Genomic DNA, 22,446 nt, shown 5'->3' on the forward strand with positions numbered 1-22,446 from the left:
TGTCAGCATTTACCGTCTCTTTCTATCATTTTACATAAAACATAATAATGTCTAGATTACCTTCTCAACCACCTCAACAAGAATGGCAGTTGGACTGGAAGAACATCCAGCCTGCTCTTTCGAGTGTCCGGAGGTCAATGGCATCCCTCCAGACATCCTCACTTAAGGTCATGCGTGTGAGCCAACTAGATTCCGATATTCTCGATAGTGAACTTTTTACGATCTTAAAAGAACAGCTCTGGAATGCTCTCTCACTCTTCAACGTAAGAGATCTCAACTTCACAAGCTACAAGCTGATCTTGTAAAAAAATGAAATAAAAAAAAATAGCCTGCCTTTAAAGAGTCCATCGAACCTGAACTCCTTGCACTTTTGAATCTTGCTCTATTCAAACTGTCCATCTATGATACATCAGCTACATATGGTGCTCAATTACAAAATCTTAAATACCGCAATGAATGGAAGCATGGTGGACCATGTAAGTTCTTTTATACTGTCAAGTGGCTTATAATCACTAACCAGACTGAACAGTAGAATCTATTGCTAAGGACGCTCCTTTGACAAAGACACAAAAAATTATATATGGTGTACTAAGTGTAGGAGGACAATACGCTTGGACCCGGACCAGCCGATTGGTGACTTCCAGAGGCTGGGGTGAACTTGATGAAGTAAGAACTGCAAGATACAAAAATAGATTATGCATAAGATATGTGTGGTGTTTGTTTTAATATATCACATGTTTGTTTGTTTTTAATAAAAAATGGAATAAAAGTCGGATATCCGTAACAAGATTTACCGTGTACTGCAAGCAGGAGAAAAGTATTGGAAGGCGCTCTCTCTTGTTAACTTCCTCGTATTCTTGTATAGTGGAAAGTAGGTCAATAGCAATTGAAGTCAGACATGTAATTTATTGATCTGATACTATCTGCTTATTTGTGTGCATCTAGGTACAGAACTCTGCTTGATCGGATCTTAGGCATGCGACTCGTATACTCAAAGAAATCTATGAATCGCCAGGTCAGCTTCGAGTTTTTGAACAGGCAAATGGTCTGGCATGCATTTACAGTAAGTTTGAGAATTTAAAAGTAGTTTCTTTTCATTTGAATTTTGGGATTTACTAACATTCATTATTATAAATTATGCGATATCTTAAGGAATTCTTACTATTCTTGGTACCTTTAATTAATATTGAAAAATTGAAACTGAGAGTTACGCGGATGTTGTTTCCGAAATCATATATGGTGTCCTCCAAGGGATACGATAGACTCCCAGTAAACCAGTGCGCAATTTGTCATGATAATTCTTCGGCAGATACTCATACAGGTGCAATTGGACAAGCACAGGATTACACTGTTCATAATCCCTACAAAACCAACTGTGGACACATCTACTGTTATTACTGTATTCAAACCAAAGTATCTGTTTTTGGCGGGGAATGGCCATGCTTGAGATGCGGTGAAAAAGTAGAGGATATAGACAAAGTAGAAGATAAAGTGGAAGGAGATGAAAGTGAATCAAAGGAACAGGAGGAAATGGACGGAAGCTACGTTATAGCAGAAGCTAACAAAGAGAAATAAAATTATATCACAACATTGTTATAGAACACTTTTGGATCTTTTTTGCACAGTTTCAAAGAATGTATATCCACCCCTTTTCATTAGAAGAAATCCAGTGTAATGGTGTTAAGAAAAAACCTTATTAATTATCCCAAACAAAAAATAAATAAATCAATTCTTTAGAAAATAAAATGACATGGATCTTTGTACTAAAGTCATAGTATTAAAGATGTATTTTCAAGTCTACTCATAATAGTATAATATAAAGAGGTTCCCTTTAGAAAAATAATATTTGGTATCTTACTTTAATTCTTTATATATACTTTATTATATATATATTGAGCCAAACGAAATATATATGTGTTTTTTTTTTTTTTTTTAAAAAAACAACAACTGTGATTTACTGCTTAATTGCTAAATAATTGTGATTATATTTGTGTTTATTTAATATAGTCAGGGAAAATTGCGAATTCATATCTCAAAAAGAATAAATTCTGAAAACGACTGAGTTGGAAACAGTTTCTCTGTTTGTTAAAAATTCAAAAATAAAAATTAAACTGAAATCACCATTCTTTTGCAGTGTTCGTAGAGTAGAATCAACAAAAAAAAACATTCAAGTTTGATCACTTATTTTCCCACAGCATCATGAAACTTACAACAACTCTCGCTTCAGAGTGGAACAAAAATCCTATTGAAAAGATCACTGAGATTAATGCTAGTGGCAAAGGAATCACTCAGATCGGGGATCTTTCCAGCTGCAAATCTTTACGCAAACTTAATCTTGCCAAAAATTCTCTTTCGAATGAAGAATCTGTCGAAGGACTCAAGAATCTTAAAAATATCACTTGGTTAAGTGTAGCAAACAATGAACTAAGTGATTTGAGCGGATTTCAACATTTAAAGAGCTTATTTGGTATGTATCTCGAACCTTTTTTACCTTTTTTTTTTTAAAAAGTTTGTTTGTTTTTTTACTAACATATAAAAACCATTAAAAATAGTATTGAATGCCAGCCATAATAAGCTGGTTGGAATCAGTCCTCATATTAAGAAGCTCGAAGAACTCAAGGCACTTATTCTTAATCACAATGAGATCAAGATTGTAGAAAACCTTGAAGGATTGAAGAACCTGAACACAATTGGTAGATTAAAAAAGAAAACAGATTGTAAAATGTCCCTACAGTTATATTAATTATTATGCAACAATGTTTAGTTTTGTCCCACAACCAGATCAAAACGATCCCAACTCTTTCTGATTTGACTGAGCTCACAAAGCTCTCTGCTGCTCACAACCATCTTACTCAAGTTCCTGACCTATCCACTCAGACAGCAATTAAAGAAATTAGATTAAACGACAATGAAATCACTACCTTGCCTGACACCTTGCGTAAATGTACATCACTGGAGATTGTAGATTTTGGAAACAACAAGCTGTCGAAATGGAGGTGAATAAGTCAATTATTGTGTTTGTACATTTACATATCAATCAACTTATTCTTGTAATGTGTCAGTGATATTGCCGCTTTGGGTTCTTTACTTGCATTACACAATCTAAACTTAAAGGGTAATCCGATTTCGGAGAAGATTGATTATAGACAAAAGGTAAGGGAAAAAATGACAGCACTTATACAATTTTCAATAAAGTATATTGCTAATTAAGTAAACTGACTTATAGATCATCGAGCTATTGCCATCTTTGCGCATTCTCGATGGAGAAAGATTCGATTTCAAATTCCTGGAAAGAAAAAACAAACAAGAGAAGAACTTCAAATTGATGGAAAAGAAGGAAAGGCTGAAGAGAGAGAAAAAGACAAAGGAAGAGGAAGAAAATAGAGCTGATGGCGAAGAAGCACAACCACCAGTTAAGAAGATGCGCCACAAAAAGCTTCGCTCTCTCGAGGCAGCAGCTGAAAAGGAACAGGAACAGGAAGCAGAAGATAACGGTACACTTACACCACTGAAGCGAAAGAAACGGGATACCGCAGATGAGACAGAAAAGAGACCTAAGAAAAAGATATCCAGCTCTTCTACCGAAGAATCCGGCGACAAGACTACAAAGAAGCCAAAGAGAAAGGCTCTTGCTCTTGCCGCCTCTTCTGCGGATTCTACCGAAGGACCTGATGAAAAGGTTACAAAGAAACCAAAGAGAAAGGCTCTTGCTCTTGCCGCCTCTTCTGCGGATTCTACCGAAGGATCTGATGACAAGGTTACGAAGAAGCCAAAGAGAAAGGCCCTCGCTCTTGCCGCTTCTTCTGCAGGTTCTACAGAAGAATCTGGAGATTTAGAGGCAAAGAAGCCAAAGAAAAAGGCGGCAGCAGAAGCTGTAAAAGTAAAGGCAAACCCCACCGAACCGAAAAAGAAGAAGGCACAGGGATTCTTCGAGGCTGAGGAAATAAAACCGGTATCAAAGAAGGTTATACGTGCTGAAAAGGTATCTGAAACAATTGAAAAAGCAACATCTATCACACCGCCTGTGTCTTTGCCTGTCACACCTGCTACTGCCGCTCGGACCGGTGTAGTCTCTATTGTAGATAAAAGCAAGAAGAAGAAGGAGGTAAAGAAGGCTGGTGTTGACATTGTTGCAATGCTGGAAGCTGGAGACAGCAAGAATGATACTGAAGAAGGAACTGGATTGGGTGTTGGTGGATGGGACTAGTACGCGTTCATTTGCCTTTACTACTATCATGCTATTAAAAAACATTTAATATCAATATTGGGGTGGTCAGATTAATCTAAAAAAAGTACACTTGGATTACTGAATACTGTATCTATAATAGGGTGTTTCAGCAGTTTTAGATGTTTAGATTTTACTTTTGCGGTGGTTTAATTTGTTAAATGATTGGCTCTTACTAATCTAAATTTGAGATATTTTCAATCTATAAACAACTAAGGACTACCCTTAGTTGTTTATAGAATGCAAATTTAGATTCTCCAATTTTGCCTATGAATATTTCATAAGAAAATAAAATTAAGAGCAAAAGGAAATACGAAAGCTTTCTACAGCTTTATTTTCATATCAATTATCATTGTCTCACGTATTGAGTTACCGCAAAAGTAAAATCTAAACATCTAAAACTGCTGAAACACCCTAATAAGGCTTGCGACCTATTTTTTCTCGTCTTTCGCTTTCGCTTTTTTGCACTCTTCTCTTTCTCTTTTTCTCTCCCATTACAATGCGTCCTCTTTACAATGTCACCCCGGATTAGTCAAATTCAGTTATACATTTTGCGCCATTGGCATTCTCAAAAAGCATTCCGAATTTTTCTTATAGATCTTATAAACAAAACCACCATATACAATCAAATACAGTAATCAACACAATGATAAGAGCATACATATTATATTAATCTTCAGATTTATTTAACTAGATTAATTCTTCTTATAAAGGAGACTTTCTAATTACAACATTAACCTCTTCAATCAAGTAAAAAAAAGTTTGAACGCGTATTTTTTTATTAGAGTCAACAACAGTTTAAAAATTATTTTATTTATTTATTAAATATATACATAGAGAAGCTATTTTATTTTATATGATTTCACTTTATGTTCTTTTACTAATGTAAAAGAATAAAAAGCATGACACCAAGTTCTTTGTCCCCGCATTACGCGGCTCAATCTCCCTCAGGACGTAAACCTGACTTGGTAGCGAAGGAGGTGTGGGAATGGTGTTAATCCGTGGCGTAAGACAACAACCGGGTTCATCCCAACTACCCTATCTCATCACTGAGAAGGGCCTGCGAACGTACCAGAGAAACCTACCACAAAGTAGCAGGGTCCAGCGTGTTCGACTACCAAGCAACACCGTCAGTTCCAGAGAGCTTCGAACAAGGATTTCATGAAGAGTCGGCAGTAAACTCCACTTCTTCCCCGTCCTCCACTCAATAAACTTTCATGATGCTAACTCGGCGGCAGCTTTTTTTAAACATTGCTCGTCGCCATTGTTTCAGAAATTATACAATTAAATTCACAATTCAGAACAATGTTGATCTGCGCCTCTAAGAATTAACTAAGAAGCTAGAGACGACGCACTTCCGCTTTTTCCTGCACAGAATGGAAAAAGAATGTCTCCCAATCACCCACAGGTAGCGCGTCAAACTCAACTACAGGCAATCAGGGGGTACCCGTCTCCAGAGTATAAAAAAAGCTAAAGAGAAGAAAACCGTGTTGGTTGAATGGGCTTTATTTTGATATACCCGCAGTCTGCGACTAAAGTTTGGGACTGCGCTTTTTTTTTGCCAGGGTGTTTTTTTGCCTCTCACGTCAGAGCAGTGACATAGCTGTATACTCTTTTTTAGTAGGGCTGTGTAAATATTTTATGAAAGCAGTAATGACAGATAAAATTTAATCAAGAAAATATTGCAAAGTGAAGTAAAGTAAAGCAAAGAAGCAAAGAAGTAAAAGAGTAATGAAGGGTTTAGTTTTAATCGGTATAGCAATAACTCTTAAAGTGGAGTACACGTTTCTATAACGGCGATTTGTAGGTTACTCTAAAGTGGTCTGTGCACCTTTTGTTCAAGAACACGAGAGAAAGTTCTTTTTTCTTTTTTTATAAAAGTAGATACAAAAGAGATCCAGAAATTACTAGAAAATAAACCGATATAGATTTCAAAGCGCTATTAATTAGTAAGTAAAAAGCAAAAAATAAAGTAAAAAGCATGTCTGTATACTAGGATCTCATCACAGTAGGCGGCGGAATTTTGAATTACAGAGTCGGATTTTATTGAAACGAGTAAGCTGGTAGATGAAAGTATCAAACTGATTTCTGAAGGGAATGAGTAATTATCATTCTATAAGGAGATGATGGGGCAGAACATAAAAAGCGTTTTCAACCCGAGTTTTGCAAGAGCCTTGTATAAAAATAGTAGTCTTATAAGAATAAAAAAACAAAATAATTAATAATTGAATACTACTAAAGAAATCGAGCCTTATCCCTTTATTAAGAGGAGTAATTGAAATAACAATTCAGTCATTTCAGATTATTTACAGTGGTCATTCGATAATTTAAAGACACTTACTCTCTCTTTTGACTTTGAAATTATCGAGAGACCACTGTGATATAAATTAAATATCACATAAAAGATAAAGTATAATTCTTTTAGGTCTACTCTTTTAGCTTTAAATAATATGAAAACATGGTTATTACAACGAATATTGTCAGAAATATACCGCTTCTGACTATTCATAGGCAACGGAGTCCGTAGTCAATATTTTGTTTTATTGTATTCTCAGAGCAGAGAAAGCAAGAAAACAAATTTTAGCTATGTATAAGGTGAGAGAGTTAATTAATACGATACTGCTTTCTCTTTAAGTCTGTTCTTTTTGCTTTGCTGTTAATCTATAATGTTTTTTATACTAAAGAATTTCAGAGTTTTGGATTTGAGAATTAAGATTATTTCTTGTAAAAGAAAATACTTGACATCGCTTGTTAATTTTATGTTTTGAACTATGTATTTTATACTGGTCTTGAGCCAAGAAATAATCTTTGGTATTTCTTCTTTTTTTATTTTTGTTCTTCTTCTGTATATATTGTTAATAGAGTATTTTTGGTCTTATGTGGAACCTTGAAGCTTAGCGTTTTTAAGACCCCGTTATGTATCGGCCCCAGCTCACGCCTTGGGTATAATATGAGCACGATCAATAATTGATCGGGTTGCTCCAAGCAGAGGAGATGGTGAAAAACCTTACGGTGAATACGTCATTTTCTTTTCTCTTAGTCTCTTTATATAGTAAGACTACAGGCAATCATCTTATTTTGTACTGTTCAATATCAACATCAACGTCGATGTTTTGTGGTTTTTGCTTGATAAACCTGTTGGTTCCCTTCATAATTAGCCCAACTTGGTACACAACTTATTATTATTATTTTTTGGTATTAGTAACAATTTGTTATAAATACCATATATGGTTCTTTAGGCAGGTCAGTAGTCTTTGTGTGATTGATGCTAACACACATAACCTGCCATAGAGTCCCATAGTATTATTTTAGGCTTTATTTTTCTAGGTAAAATATAAACTAGAAAATAATGATAGTTTTAGCAGTAACGATTAAAAAACGCAAAAAAAATGGTGGGACGCAAAAAAAAATTATACGCAATTTTCTCGCAAAAAAAAAAACACTCTCCTCCGATAGGTGTGTGTGTAATCTACCAGGGCCGAATTTTTATTGAAGACGGTTAGTCCATATAAGGAAATACCTACAGATGAGATCTGGTACACATCCCATCAGTTGAACTTCGATAATACAAATATAATACAAGGTATTAAGGTATTGCGCAATATCCGCTTTTTTTACCTACTTATTTATTTACTATTATTTTTCATTTCTTCTCTTCTTCCTGTTTTCCTTCTTATTTCACTTATCTTTACTTTAGTACATACGTACACCACCCACATAATATATATATAGAGAGAGAGACATAATTTATTGACACCAAAAAAAGAAATAATAATGGCCACAGACAAGAAATCCAAAGACCCTATTCTGTCCATTTTGGCAGGTACCTTTGCTGGTGGAATTGAAGGTGTCGTGACCTACCCAACCGAATACGTCAAAACTCGTCTCCAACTGCAGGCCGGTGGAAAGTTAGGTCCTGGCGAAGTTCGTTTCAAAGGTCCCATTGACTGTCTTGTCAAGACATACCAGTCCAAGGGCATTGGTGCAATCTACACAGGTGTTTCTGCACTTGCAATCGGCAATGCCGCCAAGGCTGGCGTACGATTCCTCACCTATGATCAGATTGCAAATCAACTCAAGGATGAAAACGGAAAGCTGACTGGTATTCGCAGTTTGTTGGCCGGACTTGGTGCAGGAATGACAGAGGCTGTGTTGGTAGTAACTCCTTCCGAGACCATCAAGTATGTTTATATATATATGATACTTTTAGGCTATAATAATCTCGGTTTTTATATTTTTATATTTATTTATTTTATTTTACTTTTTTTTTTTAAAAAAAAAGGACAAAGTTGATTCACGACAAGAATAGCCAGACACCAAAGTACAAAGGCCTTGTACATGGTACACGGTTAATTATCAAAGAAGAGGGGTTACAGGGTATTTATCGTGGAGTGGGTCCTGTTATGGCACGTCAAGGAGCAAACAGTGCAGTTAGATTCAGCTGTTATTCATCTTTCCGCGAATTACTTGAGAAATGGCACAACAAACCTGGACAGCCCTTGCCTTCCACACATACTTTCCTTGCTGGCGCTATGGCAGGAATTGTGACAGTCTATACTACCATGCCCTTAGATGTAGTGAAAACACGCATGCAGGGGTTAGATGCAAAGATATACAAGCATTCTCTTGACTGCCTGATTAAGGTTGTCAAGCAGAATGGTATCTTTTCTCTTTGGAAGGGTACTACTCCACGTCTCACTCGTTTGATTGTAAGTAGGGAATCAGTATATATATATATATGTATATATATATATATATGCATGTGTGTGTGTAATCCATTAGAAAGAAAAATTATCTGTGAGCTAATATAAGTTTTGTTGTATTGTAATAGTTCTCGGGCGGTATTGTATTTACTATCTATGAAAAGGTCTACAATGGTCTCAATACCCTCAAATCCGCTTAAACCCAATTCTTTTTTTTTGTTACACTTGGTCTGTGATCTTTGTACAAAAGACATGCTTGGATCTTAGAAAGCTGGTCATATTCTACGAGTTGTTCCGAGAACAAGTCCTTTTCTTTTTCTTTTTCTTTTTGCTTATTCTAAAATGCTTATTCTCTGATATCTCATACTGTTAATATACTGTACTTTGTTTGTATTTTCATATTTATTATTAGTGTGATATAGTGATTTGTGCTGTACTGTGTTCAGGTGTAAGATAAATAAATAAATAGTTAGTTAGTCAGATAAATAGATAAATAGATAGATATAAATTTGTATATTATTTATATGAAAATATGCTTTGAATATATCTTTTTTTTAAATATATATATATATATATATATATTAAAGTAATTCCATTTCTTGAAGAGAGGCACTCATTGATAGCCTTGTGGCTGATCTAATTACATCTGGACGGCAAGTATCTGGTTCCTTTACTGGGTTATCCATGTTGAGCTCATCTTCGATCAACGGAGATGGCCGAGGAAGAACAATGCTTTCATTATCTTCAAGTGTAGATGGTCGCCGAGAATTTGGGAACGAACTGCGCCGAGGTTTTTGAGTTGTTGTTGCTGATGTGTGTGTTTGTCGATGAGAAGGGTGGGTGTCTGGCACAAGAGACTGGCTAGCTTGTGGGCGAGGGTGTCTAGGATAAGCCTCGGGAGAAGGATCCCTAGGCTTGAGTGGAGTCTTTGATGAACATGAGAGAGTTGTTGATGGTGACTGACTACCAGATCCAGGAGAATTGATGGCTGTTGTTGGCTGGTTAGTTTCACTAGGAAGATTTACCGAATTTCTACCAGCCTCCAAGTCGGGTGGCTCAACCCATTCTGTAGGAATTATACAAGGAAACATGGTTCCTAGTTTGGCAGCTCTGTTGATCCATTTTGGAGCTGGCTTTTTTACTAGCCGTTGGACAAGTGTCTCTGTAAAATGATTACAATTACTACACACATATGCATATAAGAATGTTAGAAAATCCAAGAATTTAGACAAGATTCAGTTGTATTTTGTGTATGTACGTATGTATGTATGTATGTATGTATGTATGTATTACTCAATTGTTCTTACCGAGTGAGCAAATTGTATGATGTTCCAATAAATTCTTTTGAAAGATCCTTGAGAACCTGCCCTATCGCCTCATCTGACAACTCGGTACAACCCATGTGGATCGATTGTCTAAATGATGTATGTTACCCATCATTTGCTCGCACAAAGTCTTTATTTATTTATTTATTGATCTTACTCACTTGAACAATACACCCGGAGGACCAATTTTGGCTTCTACTACAAATACACCTGTAATGCCTTCATATTCATGACCTCCAAAACAATACTCATGGCCATGGATCTCTACTCCTGAATGATATATTCCTGGGGAGGAGAACAAACACACAAACAAACAAATACATGTTTAATATATTTAGTTATTTTTCTTGTTCTGGATAAAATAATATATATATATATATTGAGCTATCATACCAACTCCAATGTGATGCCCCATGTTCGTCAACAGACTAGGTTGAAGCTGAATTCATCATCGCTTGTGTTTATTGTCTTTTCTTTCTCGTTCTTATATTTCTTTTATATATAAATGGCTTGATCGTTGGTTAAATGAACTTACCATATCATACACATTAATAAACACTGAATAGCAAGTACATTAACAACCACTGAATGTATTCTAATGCGGTCTACCTTGACGCCTCTCATCAGGGGATGGCCTTGAGCCAGACTTTGTAAATGCATTCAAGACTGAAGCAAACATTACGCAGAAAAGAGTTAAAACAAAAAAGAAAGGCGGAGATTTATTTGATTTGGGTTGTCTTTATCTCTTCCTTCTCTCTCTCTCTCTCTCTCTCTGTCTGTCTTTGACTGTCTGCCAACCTGTCTATCTGCTTGGCTAGCTGTGCCTTTTTCTGTTTTTGTACTTTCTAGTTTTTATTTCTACTCTTGAGATTTGTTCTTTCTTTTACTATTACTACTGTCACCAGTGATTTATAAAATGGCTTACAAATATTCATTCTTGAATACAAATATCTATATATATATTTATATATTTATTTATTTAAAGCCTCTTGAGTGAATTGATTTTTTCTTTTAAATAATAATAATAATAATATATTTTTGGCTTCTTGTGTACAGAATTCTTCTCACCTCAACTCCAACCTCCTCCTTTTATTTGCTCTTCCTTTTTTTTTTCTTCTCTTCATTTCCCTATATATTTAATTTATTTTATTTTATTTACAAGCGGTGGCATGGGGTGATATTCAATGTCCGCGTCAGAATAAAACAAGCGATCCATAAAATTTTTTAATTCATTTGTTTCCATTTCATCATCATGGCCCGTAGGTTACTCCCATTTCCGAAGCCTGTTCTTGTCTCATACTCTGCATAGGCGGTAACCAGAGAGAACAAGCTCGTGCAAAGAACCAGAAGAAGATGGCTGAAGCCAAGAAGGGCAAGACATCTCTCAACGGCCAGACCATCAATCAGAAGAAGGAGAGGTAATGTTTGGAATGTAGCTATTCATTGTAATAATAATAATAGTATTAGTAGTAGAAATAAGAAGATTCTAAATTACTTTCTTTGTCTAGTGATGCTGCTATTATGCGTGCCAAGCAAGAAGCTGCTTTGGCCAAAAAGGAGCAGGAAAGCGCAGCAGGAAAGGCCTAATTGAAGAAGAACAAAAAGAAGAGATCGTTTCTTGTGCAGACTTTGGTTATTCCAAAAGAACCGAATTTATCCCACTTATTTTTCACCCCTCTTCAATCCCCCCATTACCCCCTCACTTTTTACTACCAACATTTTTGGAAGAAGAAAAAAAACCTCAACAAGACCAACAATAGCAACAACAGCAAACAACAGCAAACAACAACAACAAAAAAAGGAGAGAGAAAGAGAGAAAATGGCGCTTCAAAATATTTGCCTCATTTTCTTCCTTTCTTTTTGATTTTTGTAACAATTGACTTGGCTCACCATTTTTTTTACGATGTATGTTTCTAGATCAACCAAAACATGTTTCCAAAAAGTATAAAAGAATCCTAAAAAAAAAGCAAACCAAGAAGAAATGATATATGTATATGTACACATATATATATACATATTGTGTTTGTGTGTGTGTATTGATTGTGTTCTTTAGTCTGTGCCATATATTTGTTAATACTTGTACTTATTAGAATACTCGTATAAGTATGTATACAGTATATATAGATAGAACTACAAAGACAGAGATAGATAGATCTATAGTTGGAGATTCATGTATGAATATGAATGTTTGGCAAAATTATTAATAAAGAAGTGTCCAAAGTACAGCGTAAAAAATAACGATGCTCAGCTTGTCTACAGGCTTTATTTCCACATTTGTTTGTATTTCTGTTTCTTGTTTGATAAACTATCACTACCATCATTATTACCAGTATTACCAGTATTACCAATATTACCATTATAATGATTAGTATCATTTACGTGGTATCTGCCCTATTTAAAATCCCCATTTGGGCATATTACGCTTTTATAGGTTACTAAAATAGAATTACTTTCTTGTACTCTTCAAGAAAGAAAGAAAGAAATATATATATATTAAAAGGGAAAGCCTTGGCACAGCCTTATTCTGTTCAAAATGTCACCAATCAAACTATCATTCCGGCCTGTGGTACGAGCAATCCAATCGCTTTATAAGACCAACAGCAGCGACAAAAAAATATCTCCTTTCTTTGTCAACAGCCATTAAATTAAACAATCGAACACCAAACGCAAGATGCTCACACCAGAATACGAGGATATCACTCAAAACGAGCTAGTAGAACAACACATCAAAGACAACGACACAGAGGGTCTAGGAAATGTAAAATAAAAAATTGATAGAAACCAAATAATTAATCGTGTTGGTGTTGGCTATAGGATCTCTCTATAGCAATCGATAAAACAGAGCAAGGCAATTGCAGTAAGTCAAAGCATTTATATATATATATATATATATTACATCACATTACAGATTACAATGTCTGCTGTTCCAAGTCCCTTTCTCAATACCAAATATTACTATTTCTATTGCTATTGCTATAACTATTATTAATATTGTTATTGTTATTGTTATTGTTATTATTAAAAGTGGAAGGAGGTATACATACTCCTTCAGGTCAACTACCAAAACACTGGTACAGTCGTAAATTGACCGGCTGGATCCATTCCCATCTTTTACCCGAAAGCTTCAAGACAGCAGTTGAGAAGAGATACGGAGTATTTTTAGTTGTTCGCAAGGTAAACCATCGACAAATTATTAAATAAATCCATCGATAAATAGGATCTTTTTATTAAAATATATACTTTTATTTAAAATTAATTTTTTTTAAAAAAAGACAGGAGAATACCATTATGAAGAAATGCCAATGTACACACGCATTGGCATGCATATGCTCTTTGCAGGCTATTATCAGGGAAAATGCAAGTAACCTAATAATCCAAAATTACACTTAAGAATCATAGCTGTCCTAAAGTAATTTTTGGATAAAGGATTAAACTTTTTTATTTATATTTATATTTATTTAGTGGTGGAGACTGAAACGATGAAAAAACTATTCTTAATCGAAACTATCCGTCAGGGTGCCTATTTTACCGATCCCAAGTCTGTATCACAAATCCCATCATTCGTGGAACACTATGGAATCAATATGAATGATTATGTTAAGCCAGCCCTGGATTCCTATTCAAATTTTAACGATTTTTTTACCCGAGCCATTCGTCCTTCGGTCCGACCCATAGCCTCCCCAGAAGACTCTGTAAGTAATTTGTTATACATAATTATGATATACAAACCGTAGCCTTTGACTAATATTCTATTACTCACCAAATAATAACAATAATCGTAGAGTATCTTTGTGTCAGCCGCAGACTCACGTCTTGGTGTGTTCTCTTCGGTTGAAAAGGCAACCGAATTCTGGATCAAAGGTAAAAAATTCACGCTTCACAACTTCTTGCAAGACGCGAAATTGGCAGACCAGCTCGAGGGTGGGTCAATGGCCATATTTCGTTTGGCTCCTCAGGACTATCATAGATGGCATGCCCCTGCCGATGGTGAGATTGAATCGATCCAGACCGTCGCAGGAACTTATTACACAGGTATGAAAACATATATATTATTATACTATATTGGTTTGTCAAACTCATTATTCAAATATCCTTTTATATATATATATATATATACTAAATAAATAAATAGTAAATCCTTGTGTGGTCAAGGAAGATGTCAATGTATTTACGGAAAACCACAGACAAATCTTGACATTTAGACACCCACTGGGATTTAACTATGCTGTGGTTCCTATTGGTGCATTATTGGTTGGATCGATTGTTCTTTCCGAAAATACAGTGGTCGGAAAATCTCTAAAAAAGGGAGACGAGATGGGATACTTCCAGTACGGTGGCTCCACAGTGGCCGTCATTTTCCCCAAAAATAGTGTGGAGTGGGATAGTGACTTGCTCAAAACATCCAAGAGCTCTTTGGAGACCAAGGTGAACATGGGTGAACACATCGGTCGATTGAACACAGATGCACTGTAAAAAAAATCAATTTTAAAATTCCTAAGAATGTAACTCTATAACCAAAACAACAAATCAAAAGCACAATAAAAATATTTGATTCGTTCATATAGTAAAATAGTATGCTATAATGCGGCTTTCTTAATGGATATTCAAGGTGTTTGATTTTTTATATATAGTATTCAGCCTTTAATATGCCTTTTAATTATTATTATTATTATTATTATTTCTTATAAAATATACAGTATATATTCTCTTGTTAGCTCTCTATTTCTATCTTTCTTTGTGCGTATGGTATGCTAATTTGAGACGAGTATTAAAGTAGAAAGCTTAAAGCTATACAAGACACAAGACCACTCCAATATCCTTTGTACAATGATCCTATTCCAACCCCATCACTTGTGTCTTTGGGTTTGTCGGTCTTGTTAGTTTCATCAAGTATAGACATATTTGACTTGCATGAGAATACATGTCCCTTGATTACGCTTGCTTTTAACTTGTTGATATCATCGCATTGGAATTTAGAGCTGCTTGTCTGAAGAGACATACCACCACGAACCTAAATACATATAAAAAAAAACCAAGGTTTAGTTATTCTAGAGCTTTTTAAACCTATTGAAAAATATAGATAACGAATGATATCTTGTGTATGTGTATGTGTATGTATGTTTTCTCTTTTTGCTTACATCGTGTAAATCAGAAAATTTAATGGAATCAAATGAACCCAATATGTCGACCGTGCCATTGACTCTCTCCAGTTTTGGAAAACTGTCTAGGCTACTAATTTTTGGGTTTTTGGCTACCAATAGTGCACCTCCTAATTGGGTAAGAGATGGCATTGACATGGTGGACAACTGGGAATTATTGGTGATCGAAAGACCTCCTTCTACTTGTTGAAGTTGAGGAAGTGATAGATTCGTAAAAGTGTTTGAAACGAATGAAAGGTCTCCACTTGCATGCGAAAGATGGCCGAGAGAAACACCTGCCAGGTCTCGAAAATCTCCTTGTTGAATAGTATCCATAGAAGCCAGCTATATATATATATATATATATGTAAAGCTTGGTTAGTCAACATTGAACTAGTTTGTCATATTAAACACACTTTACATTTAGATTCAGAGTGGGGGCATTTGCTAGGACGGATAGTGCATAAGTAACATGTGTAAGGTTTCCTAGCTCGATTGAATTGAGATAAGTGTTTCCTGCCAGAGTGAGGTGCGCTATTTTTGTTGCATAGATGCCCTTGATGGATGTGGCTGTCGTGTCTGTGACAGACAGGGAGTTGATTTGCACCAACCCTGCTGGAAAAGCAACATCTTTGATGGAAGGGTGGACCAAGACCTCAAATGTACCAACTCGGCTCAACTTCGGCATGCTGATGTCGGTCAGTCTCTTGTTGCTGTCCAATAAGAACCGGCCGTGTATGGTATGGAGATCAGGGAGAGAAAGGTGTAGAAGCTCGGTGTTGCCGATCAAGGCCAGGTTTCCTTCGATGGTCTCGACACCGTGTACTACAAGATCTGTGGCCGTGCAGTTGCTTACATTGATAGTACCCTTGTAGAACTTACAGGCCGATATTTGATCCAGTTCAGTCTGAGATTTTACCTGGATACTCTTGGTACAGTCTGTAACTTGGGCTGTGACTAGCGTGCTCATAAAAGCCAAGAGAAACATTATCCCAATCGAAGAGCACAATGATTGATAGATTAACATTGGTAGGTCAAGATTACAGTGTTTGTATGTGTGTGTATGTATATATGCTTTAGGTTCTAGTATTATAATAGTAGTAGTAATAGTAATAATACAAAAAAAATAGAGACGAACAAGAAGTGAATTTATGGAGATAGGTGTAATATAGTTTGATTCGATAAAGTCAATAAGCAAACTCAAAATTAATAAAATATAATAAAATATAATATAATATTGCTGATGATGATGATTATGATTATGATGATGATGATTATGATGGTGATAACAGTAAGAATAACAATCGTTCTTTGGATACCTTGTATTATGTAGACTTTTTTAATGCATTCCATAAACTATAGAAAGCGATAGTTATCCCTCATATTTCAGGGAAGGATATTGAGAGAAATTATTCATAATTTTAACTAAAGGTAGCCAAAACCCCTCTACTGCCTAGTATTATATTATTTTATATTATGTTTACTAATATTAATACTGATACTATTAGTATTAGTATTATGGTTTCGTCTTTTTTTTTAAAGATAAAAAAAAATAGGAGACCGATATCCTTTGTGGCCTTCTTGTTCCTCGTTTTTAGAATTTTCATAATTGCTAAATGATGAAACCAAATAAAGTTATATTGAATCCATGACCCTTTCTAACCTATCCTCTTTGATATTTGCATTGATTAAAACAAGAATAAAATCTATTCAAGATACCTTTAAGAACAACATTCTAAAAGGCTTAAGCAGCTAGATTAGTATCCTTCTTATTATCTTTACAATCGTCTAATCATAAAATATTTTTCATTAGAGTCGTTCTTTTTGAATAATAATAATTATTATCTCTGTTTCTTTATCTCTTAAAGCCTCCCTTCTTCTTCATCCTACTCCTTCTCCTTTTGATTTTTATTATTATTCTTTCAAGCTTTTTTTTGTGCCGTTTCTAATTCTATTGGAAATGATTTGCTTTATTTGCACTGCACGGACCCTTTGGGATATATTTGAAGGGTTTTGAAGCCCCTTTATTCCTTTATTCCTTTCTTTCTCCTTCTAAAGGTGCGTTTACACAAGGGCCATTTCATTTGGCTTGATCAAAAAAAGCTTACAAACCAAAAGGTCAAATCAAATAATAGATGAATTATAATTATTAGTCTGAAATCCAGATATTACAACAGAATTCATGTATTAATACAACCCCATAACAACAAATCGTTTTATACCCTTTCTTTCCCTTTATTTTTATTTTCGTTTCGTTTTGTTTTGACTACCATTATTATTATTTAAGGGAAACTGGATCTATAGTATTGATTAAAGTACATTCGCTATTCACAAAGATAATTAAATTAAATTTAAAACACACGAGTTTCTTGATTCATTAATGCATACAAATTATTTCTCTGAAAATAATTAAATAAATACATAGATACATACATATCAACCGATATTAATATTCAAGTAAAAGATTTATTTTTATAAATATCATATTAGTTTCTGTCTAAATATATAAATCTATGCTCAAAAACAAGAAATGAATAATTGTTAGACGGGTGTTGTAAGTTTTATTAAATTCGCAACACATTTCTCAAAAAGATAGTTGCCCAATTGTTATTGTTTTCATTCGAATATTTTGATCCTAGATTTAATGTGCAAATTTAATAAAAGAATAAATAAAGTCCCTGTCTTTTAGTTGCTGTTGTTGCTTTTGCTGAATACATATTGTTGTATAAGAAAAAACAGAATAGAAAGAAGAGGAAAAGGAAGGAAGGAAGTAGAGGATAGATAAAAGGGATTGTTGCTAATATGTATAAATAAAATACGTGTGTATAGAATCGAATCTAATTTAATCTAATCAAAGCAAGCCCTCAGTTTGTTGAAAATAAAGCGTAATTAAAGAGGGCTAGAATAAATCAATTGGATATTCTATTTATCTTTAGAGGGAGGGATGTTTTAAAGCAAAATAAAGGGCTTCTTCAAAGGTTTAACTTTCTCTTTGATCAAAGGTTGAAAATTTAGCAGTAGTTCTTTTATGGATCTTTTATTAGTTTTTTTTTTATTTTATAAAAACAGCCTTGATAATCTAAGAAAGCTTTTTAAAATTGACTGTGTACCTTCGCTATTAGAATCAACAAGTGATATATACATATACAATTATTCTATTATTAAATTATATGCTACTATTAAAAAAATAAGGGGAGAGACTTAAGAAGGATATTTTTCCTAGCCTTTTTTTTGCTCCAGTACTGTTCGTATAAATATCAGATGTTGGTTTCTAGGAATTATTTAATACAAGAGTATTTACCACTAGCGAACAGAATAGTAAGCAAAAACCATAACTACTTGGCTTTGAGGTTATCAAAGAAGATATAATTGCTATACAGTATATAACATACAACAACAGTAAAAAGAGAAAGAGAAAATTCAAAAGAACTGGCGGATGTTTAAATATTTACTTTGAATGCAAAGATCTTCCTCTCTCTCTCTTTTATTCTTCCATATTTTACCCCTTTGCGGTGGCTTATGTGACTTGTTCTTTTGCTCAGATTGAGAAAACCTTAGCAATCCCGCCTAAAAACCGACGATCGATTCATTCTCTTCTTCTTCTTTAATTCAATTTCCACATGTCTTCGACACTTCGCAATTCAGTCCAGCGACGCAATCATAAAGAGCGTGGCCAGTTGGCCGGCCGTCAGCATTTCGGTTTGCTAGAAAAGAAGAAAGATTACAAGCTTCGTGCCAAAGATTACCACAGCAAACAAAACAGACTCAAGGCTCTGCGAGACAAGGCCTTGTTTAGAAATCCCGATGAATTCTACTTTAAGATGATTAACTCCAAAACAAAGGTAACATAAATGTATATTTCTCAAAAAATACATGTATTTAATATATAGACAAGACTATAACTAAATGAATAAATGAATAAATGAAAAATAAAACATAATTGGTGTAAATTGTCACTTATTCTTGGTTCTTACTATTATTCTTTTTTTTCATTCTTTAACAAACAAACAAAAAGGGTGGTGTTCACATTAAAGAACGTAATGAACAGCTGCCTCATGAGATGATTCAGTTAATGAAGTCTCAGGACAAAAACTATATTAAACTTCAGCGGGATATTAGTAAAAAGGTAAGCACAAAAACATTGGTGTATATATATAAAAGACAAGAAAGGTTTTATTGATACAAAAAAGAATGAATAGAAAATGGAAAAATTACAAGAGTCAATTCATTTCTTGGACGATGAGATTGAGGCAGACGAGGACGATGAAGATGATGAAGAGGAAGATGAACAGGCAGTCAAGAAAAAGACAAATCATATTGTATTTGTGGATTCTGAGAAGCAAGGTATAAAGAGAGAAAGAGAGAAAGAGAGAAAGAGAGTGTATATGCGTGTGCGTGTGCGTGTGTGTGCGTGTGTGTGCGTGTGTGTGCGTGTGGATGAGTCGATGAGTTTTTATGGCTAGATTATGGTTTTGGATCGAATTTCTTACATGTATTGTTTGTGTAGTAAAACAGTTCGACCCTGCTAAACATCTCGATACATTCCCTGAACTTGTTAACCGTAAATTCAACCGGCCGCGTATCGATACACTGAGAAAGACAACATTTGCCAATCTAGAGGACAAAAAGGAGATCAAGGTCAGTTTGGTTTATTAGTTTTCTCGTTTTAATTGGTGGAGTCGGCTCGATGAAGGGACTAAGCGAAATGATTGATTATGTAGGAGCTCAAGCGTGAAAGAGAAAAGAAATATATGGAATTGGCATCCAGATCAAAGCGTGAGGAAGAACTTGCTCGGGTGGAACGTGAATTGCAGATACAAAAAGCTCTTCAGGTAAAAAAAAAATCAAAAAAATATATACATATTCTTAAGTTAATAAAGGAGATATTTAACATTTTTATAATTAAATTGCATAAATAGCAAAAGGGCAAGAAGACTAAGGTGGGTGTGGACAAGCATGGATTGGCAGTATACAAGTGGGCTGCTCAGCGTAAGAAATAAAGATCGTAAAAGAAAAGGAAGAAAATATATGACAACTTCAAAAATAAATAAAAATTGTACACATACATAAATATAAGCATAAACATAAATATATACATATATATATACACCATCATTAACCTGTTCTTGAACCATTTGTGCAGTCAAGTATATTTTGCTCGAAACTTAAACAAATAAGAATACGTCAGCAATAAGCAAGTTTAAATACATATTTTTTTTTGAAACAGAAGTCCCCTAATTCTTTTTGTGATTTCTGTTTCATTTTAAGCTTTGTGACTCGATGTTACTTCACGACAAAATGGTAAACGATACAAAGAAACATCTTTAGTATTATATATCATTCAGAGAACTTTAATAAATCTGAGCCTGTCACAGCTCCATACAAACAAAAAAAATTAGTATTATTATCAAAAAAAAACTTGCTAGAGAAAATTCTTTTATTTGATATTCACGGGAGAATATTTAAATGACATAAATGGTTACAAATGTGTACGGAATTGTTGATAGGCTCAGATGAATTTAAAGTATGAATGAGCAAATGATTACCAGTTAGCCATGGCGTAATAATAATTAATAAATGCGTTTTATATTTCGAGAAGTAGCAAATTATTGCGCAAAAATAAGCATTTGACACAAAAGCTGTTGTAATTGTTTGTATGGAGCTGTGACAGGCTCAGATTTATTAAAGTTCTCTGAATGAGTAGGGCAAAAGAGAAAATTACAACATTTGTTTTGAGGGTTTATGGGGGTTATTTGATGTTTTTGGCTTTTTGGTTTTTGACTTGTTTTTGTGTGATTTAAACTTTTTTTTTTTTTTTTTGTTAAAATGTTAATGTGGTGTTATGCGAGGGAAGAGTCAGCGGAGTCAAGCTCGAGCTCTGAGCAGATGCGGGAGATTGATTTCCTAGCAGTGGCAAGAACCAAGGAAGGTAAAAAGGGAGCAGAGTTAAAGTGGAGTGCCCAATGGTGGTCCCAGATAGCAAGGATGGTCAGTCCGAAAACCGAGGCGGCTGGAATACTGGGGTTCAGCGTGGGAGGGAAGAGAAAGGATGTGAATGCCGAGGAAAGTGCAGAAGGTGGTGGGACGGTGCCGAAAAATTCTAACCAAATGCCTAACCACACCGCAGATTTCAAAGGACAAGAAAGAAGAAAATGCTCTTGCGTCTCGATTGACATCTGGCAGATATTGCAGAGAGGTGAAGAAACAGTGAAGGGCATAATGTGGTGCAGAAGAGCTCGGCACGATAGTTTGTTGTGTAAGCCGCGAAACCAAACATTACGGGCCCGGTGAGGAAGTGCGAAAGACCAGAAAGAGTGCAGTTGGCGAGGGCTAAGATGGGGGCTAAGTGGTTGAGCATTAGCATGATGATGAGAACAGGTCAGCCGGTAAGAGCGCGTGGACAAGCGTGACCAAGGTTTGCCGAGGACCAGAGCAGAGATGAAGGGATCAAAGTCAAAGGGGGACCCATCTCGAGGAGGCATATCCAAATGTCGCGATTCTAGGATGAATGTAGGAATACAAGCTCTGAAAAGGATAGGGTGAGCCACAAGTGAACGGTCGAGAAGTCTTTGCAGGATACGATTAAGAGTGATAAATCGAGGAAGAGGTCTAGCAGGGGCAATGGGCATCAGGACGTCCAAATTATGATCAATTTGGTATAGGTGGTTAACCTTCAGGTCTCGCCAAGATTGTCGGTAGGGCGGATGAGAGGGAGGGCTATTAACCATGGAGGACAAGGGCAACATAAGGCACGTGGATAGATTCGTGAGGACGTCGTCAAACTTGTGCGGGAGGTGGTCCATGGCCTTCAGGACAAGATGAAGAGGCGAATCCAGTGAGCGATGGGTGCGAGGTCTAGAGTCTGGGAAGATCCAAAGTAGAAGGGGATCACAATCCGTATTCTCAGTGCGAAGGAGAGAAGCCATCCATTTGGGGACCAAACCACGGGGACCCAATGGGTTCTGGATTATTGGCTTGAGCCAACGAAGCTGAAGAGCGCATTGCTGTGTAATCGGGTCGAGGATGCCAAGACCACCTTGAAAGCGAGGAAGGCA

General features: G+C 35.4%; 10 protein-coding genes across 10 annotated transcripts; 7 read left to right on the forward strand and 3 right to left on the reverse strand.

Moving 5' to 3' along the window:
* Positions 1-80: 80 nt before the first annotated feature.
* On the forward strand, positions 81-1,479 carry PHYBLDRAFT_89529 (hypothetical protein; the record flags this gene model as incomplete). The annotated part of the gene is made up of 6 exons (XM_018443719.1): positions 81-263; positions 329-476; positions 530-666; positions 771-871; positions 946-1,063; positions 1,153-1,479. Coding segments are annotated over 6 exons (1,014 nt in total), but the record flags the coding sequence as incomplete, so codon positions are not given.
* A 720-nt stretch (positions 1,480-2,199) lies between these two features.
* On the forward strand, positions 2,200-4,207 carry PHYBLDRAFT_60519 (hypothetical protein; the record flags this gene model as incomplete). Its single annotated transcript, XM_018440654.1, has 5 exons — positions 2,200-2,467; positions 2,553-2,717; positions 2,765-2,996; positions 3,063-3,153; positions 3,227-4,207. The coding sequence occupies 5 exons, from the start codon at positions 2,200-2,202 to the stop codon at positions 4,205-4,207; spliced, it is 1,737 nt and encodes a 578-aa protein (XP_018295426.1).
* A 920-nt stretch (positions 4,208-5,127) lies between these two features.
* Positions 5,128-5,436, forward strand: PHYBLDRAFT_141273 (hypothetical protein; the record flags this gene model as incomplete). Its single annotated transcript, XM_018430555.1, has 2 exons — positions 5,128-5,179; positions 5,237-5,436. 2 exons carry the CDS (start codon positions 5,128-5,130, stop codon positions 5,434-5,436), a joined length of 252 nt encoding a protein of 83 aa, XP_018295427.1.
* A 2,563-nt stretch (positions 5,437-7,999) lies between these two features.
* Positions 8,000-9,128, forward strand: PHYBLDRAFT_17272 (hypothetical protein; the record flags this gene model as incomplete). The annotated part of the gene is made up of 3 exons (XM_018436862.1): positions 8,000-8,410; positions 8,515-8,934; positions 9,057-9,128. The coding sequence occupies 3 exons, from the start codon at positions 8,000-8,002 to the stop codon at positions 9,126-9,128; spliced, it is 903 nt and encodes a 300-aa protein (XP_018295428.1).
* An 840-nt stretch (positions 9,129-9,968) lies between these two features.
* PHYBLDRAFT_13618 (hypothetical protein) lies at positions 9,969-10,536 on the reverse strand (the record flags this gene model as incomplete). The annotated part of the gene is made up of 3 exons (XM_018429769.1): positions 9,969-10,110; positions 10,236-10,343; positions 10,415-10,536. Coding segments are annotated over 3 exons (372 nt in total), but the record flags the coding sequence as incomplete, so codon positions are not given.
* A 949-nt stretch (positions 10,537-11,485) lies between these two features.
* Positions 11,486-12,221, forward strand: PHYBLDRAFT_179840 (hypothetical protein). The gene is made up of 3 exons (XM_018438219.1): positions 11,486-11,512; positions 11,563-11,671; positions 11,762-12,221. Exons 1-3 carry the CDS (start codon positions 11,506-11,508, stop codon positions 11,838-11,840), a joined length of 195 nt encoding a protein of 64 aa, XP_018295430.1. The 5' UTR covers positions 11,486-11,505; the 3' UTR covers positions 11,841-12,221.
* A 660-nt stretch (positions 12,222-12,881) lies between these two features.
* PHYBLDRAFT_157747 (hypothetical protein) lies at positions 12,882-14,819 on the forward strand. Its single transcript, XM_018433668.1, has 7 exons — positions 12,882-13,011; positions 13,068-13,110; positions 13,279-13,427; positions 13,526-13,610; positions 13,716-13,945; positions 14,036-14,285; positions 14,386-14,819. The coding sequence occupies exons 1-7, from the start codon at positions 12,925-12,927 to the stop codon at positions 14,724-14,726; spliced, it is 1,185 nt and encodes a 394-aa protein (XP_018295431.1). The 5' UTR covers positions 12,882-12,924; the 3' UTR covers positions 14,727-14,819.
* A 202-nt stretch (positions 14,820-15,021) lies between these two features.
* Positions 15,022-16,361, reverse strand: PHYBLDRAFT_108324 (hypothetical protein; the record flags this gene model as incomplete). Its single annotated transcript, XM_018428043.1, has 3 exons — positions 15,022-15,264; positions 15,392-15,736; positions 15,813-16,361. The coding sequence occupies 3 exons, from the start codon at positions 16,359-16,361 to the stop codon at positions 15,022-15,024; spliced, it is 1,137 nt and encodes a 378-aa protein (XP_018295432.1).
* Positions 16,362-19,011: 2,650 nt separating this feature from the next.
* PHYBLDRAFT_16799 (hypothetical protein) lies at positions 19,012-20,391 on the forward strand (the record flags this gene model as incomplete). The annotated part of the gene is made up of 6 exons (XM_018435776.1): positions 19,012-19,233; positions 19,407-19,535; positions 19,684-19,735; positions 19,899-20,038; positions 20,116-20,223; positions 20,311-20,391. 6 exons carry the CDS (start codon positions 19,012-19,014, stop codon positions 20,389-20,391), a joined length of 732 nt encoding a protein of 243 aa, XP_018295433.1.
* Positions 20,392-21,215: 824 nt separating this feature from the next.
* Positions 21,216-21,922, reverse strand: PHYBLDRAFT_157748 (hypothetical protein). The gene has a single exon (XM_018433669.1). It carries the CDS (start codon positions 21,871-21,873, stop codon positions 21,232-21,234), a length of 642 nt encoding a protein of 213 aa, XP_018295434.1. The 5' UTR covers positions 21,874-21,922; the 3' UTR covers positions 21,216-21,231.
* Between the last annotated feature and the right edge of the window lie 524 nt (positions 21,923-22,446).

Source organism: Phycomyces blakesleeanus (assembly GCF_001638985.1).
Source record: "Phycomyces blakesleeanus NRRL 1555(-) unplaced genomic scaffold PHYBLscaffold_4, whole genome shotgun sequence".
NCBI lineage: Eukaryota > Fungi > Mucoromycota > Mucoromycetes > Mucorales > Phycomycetaceae > Phycomyces > Phycomyces blakesleeanus.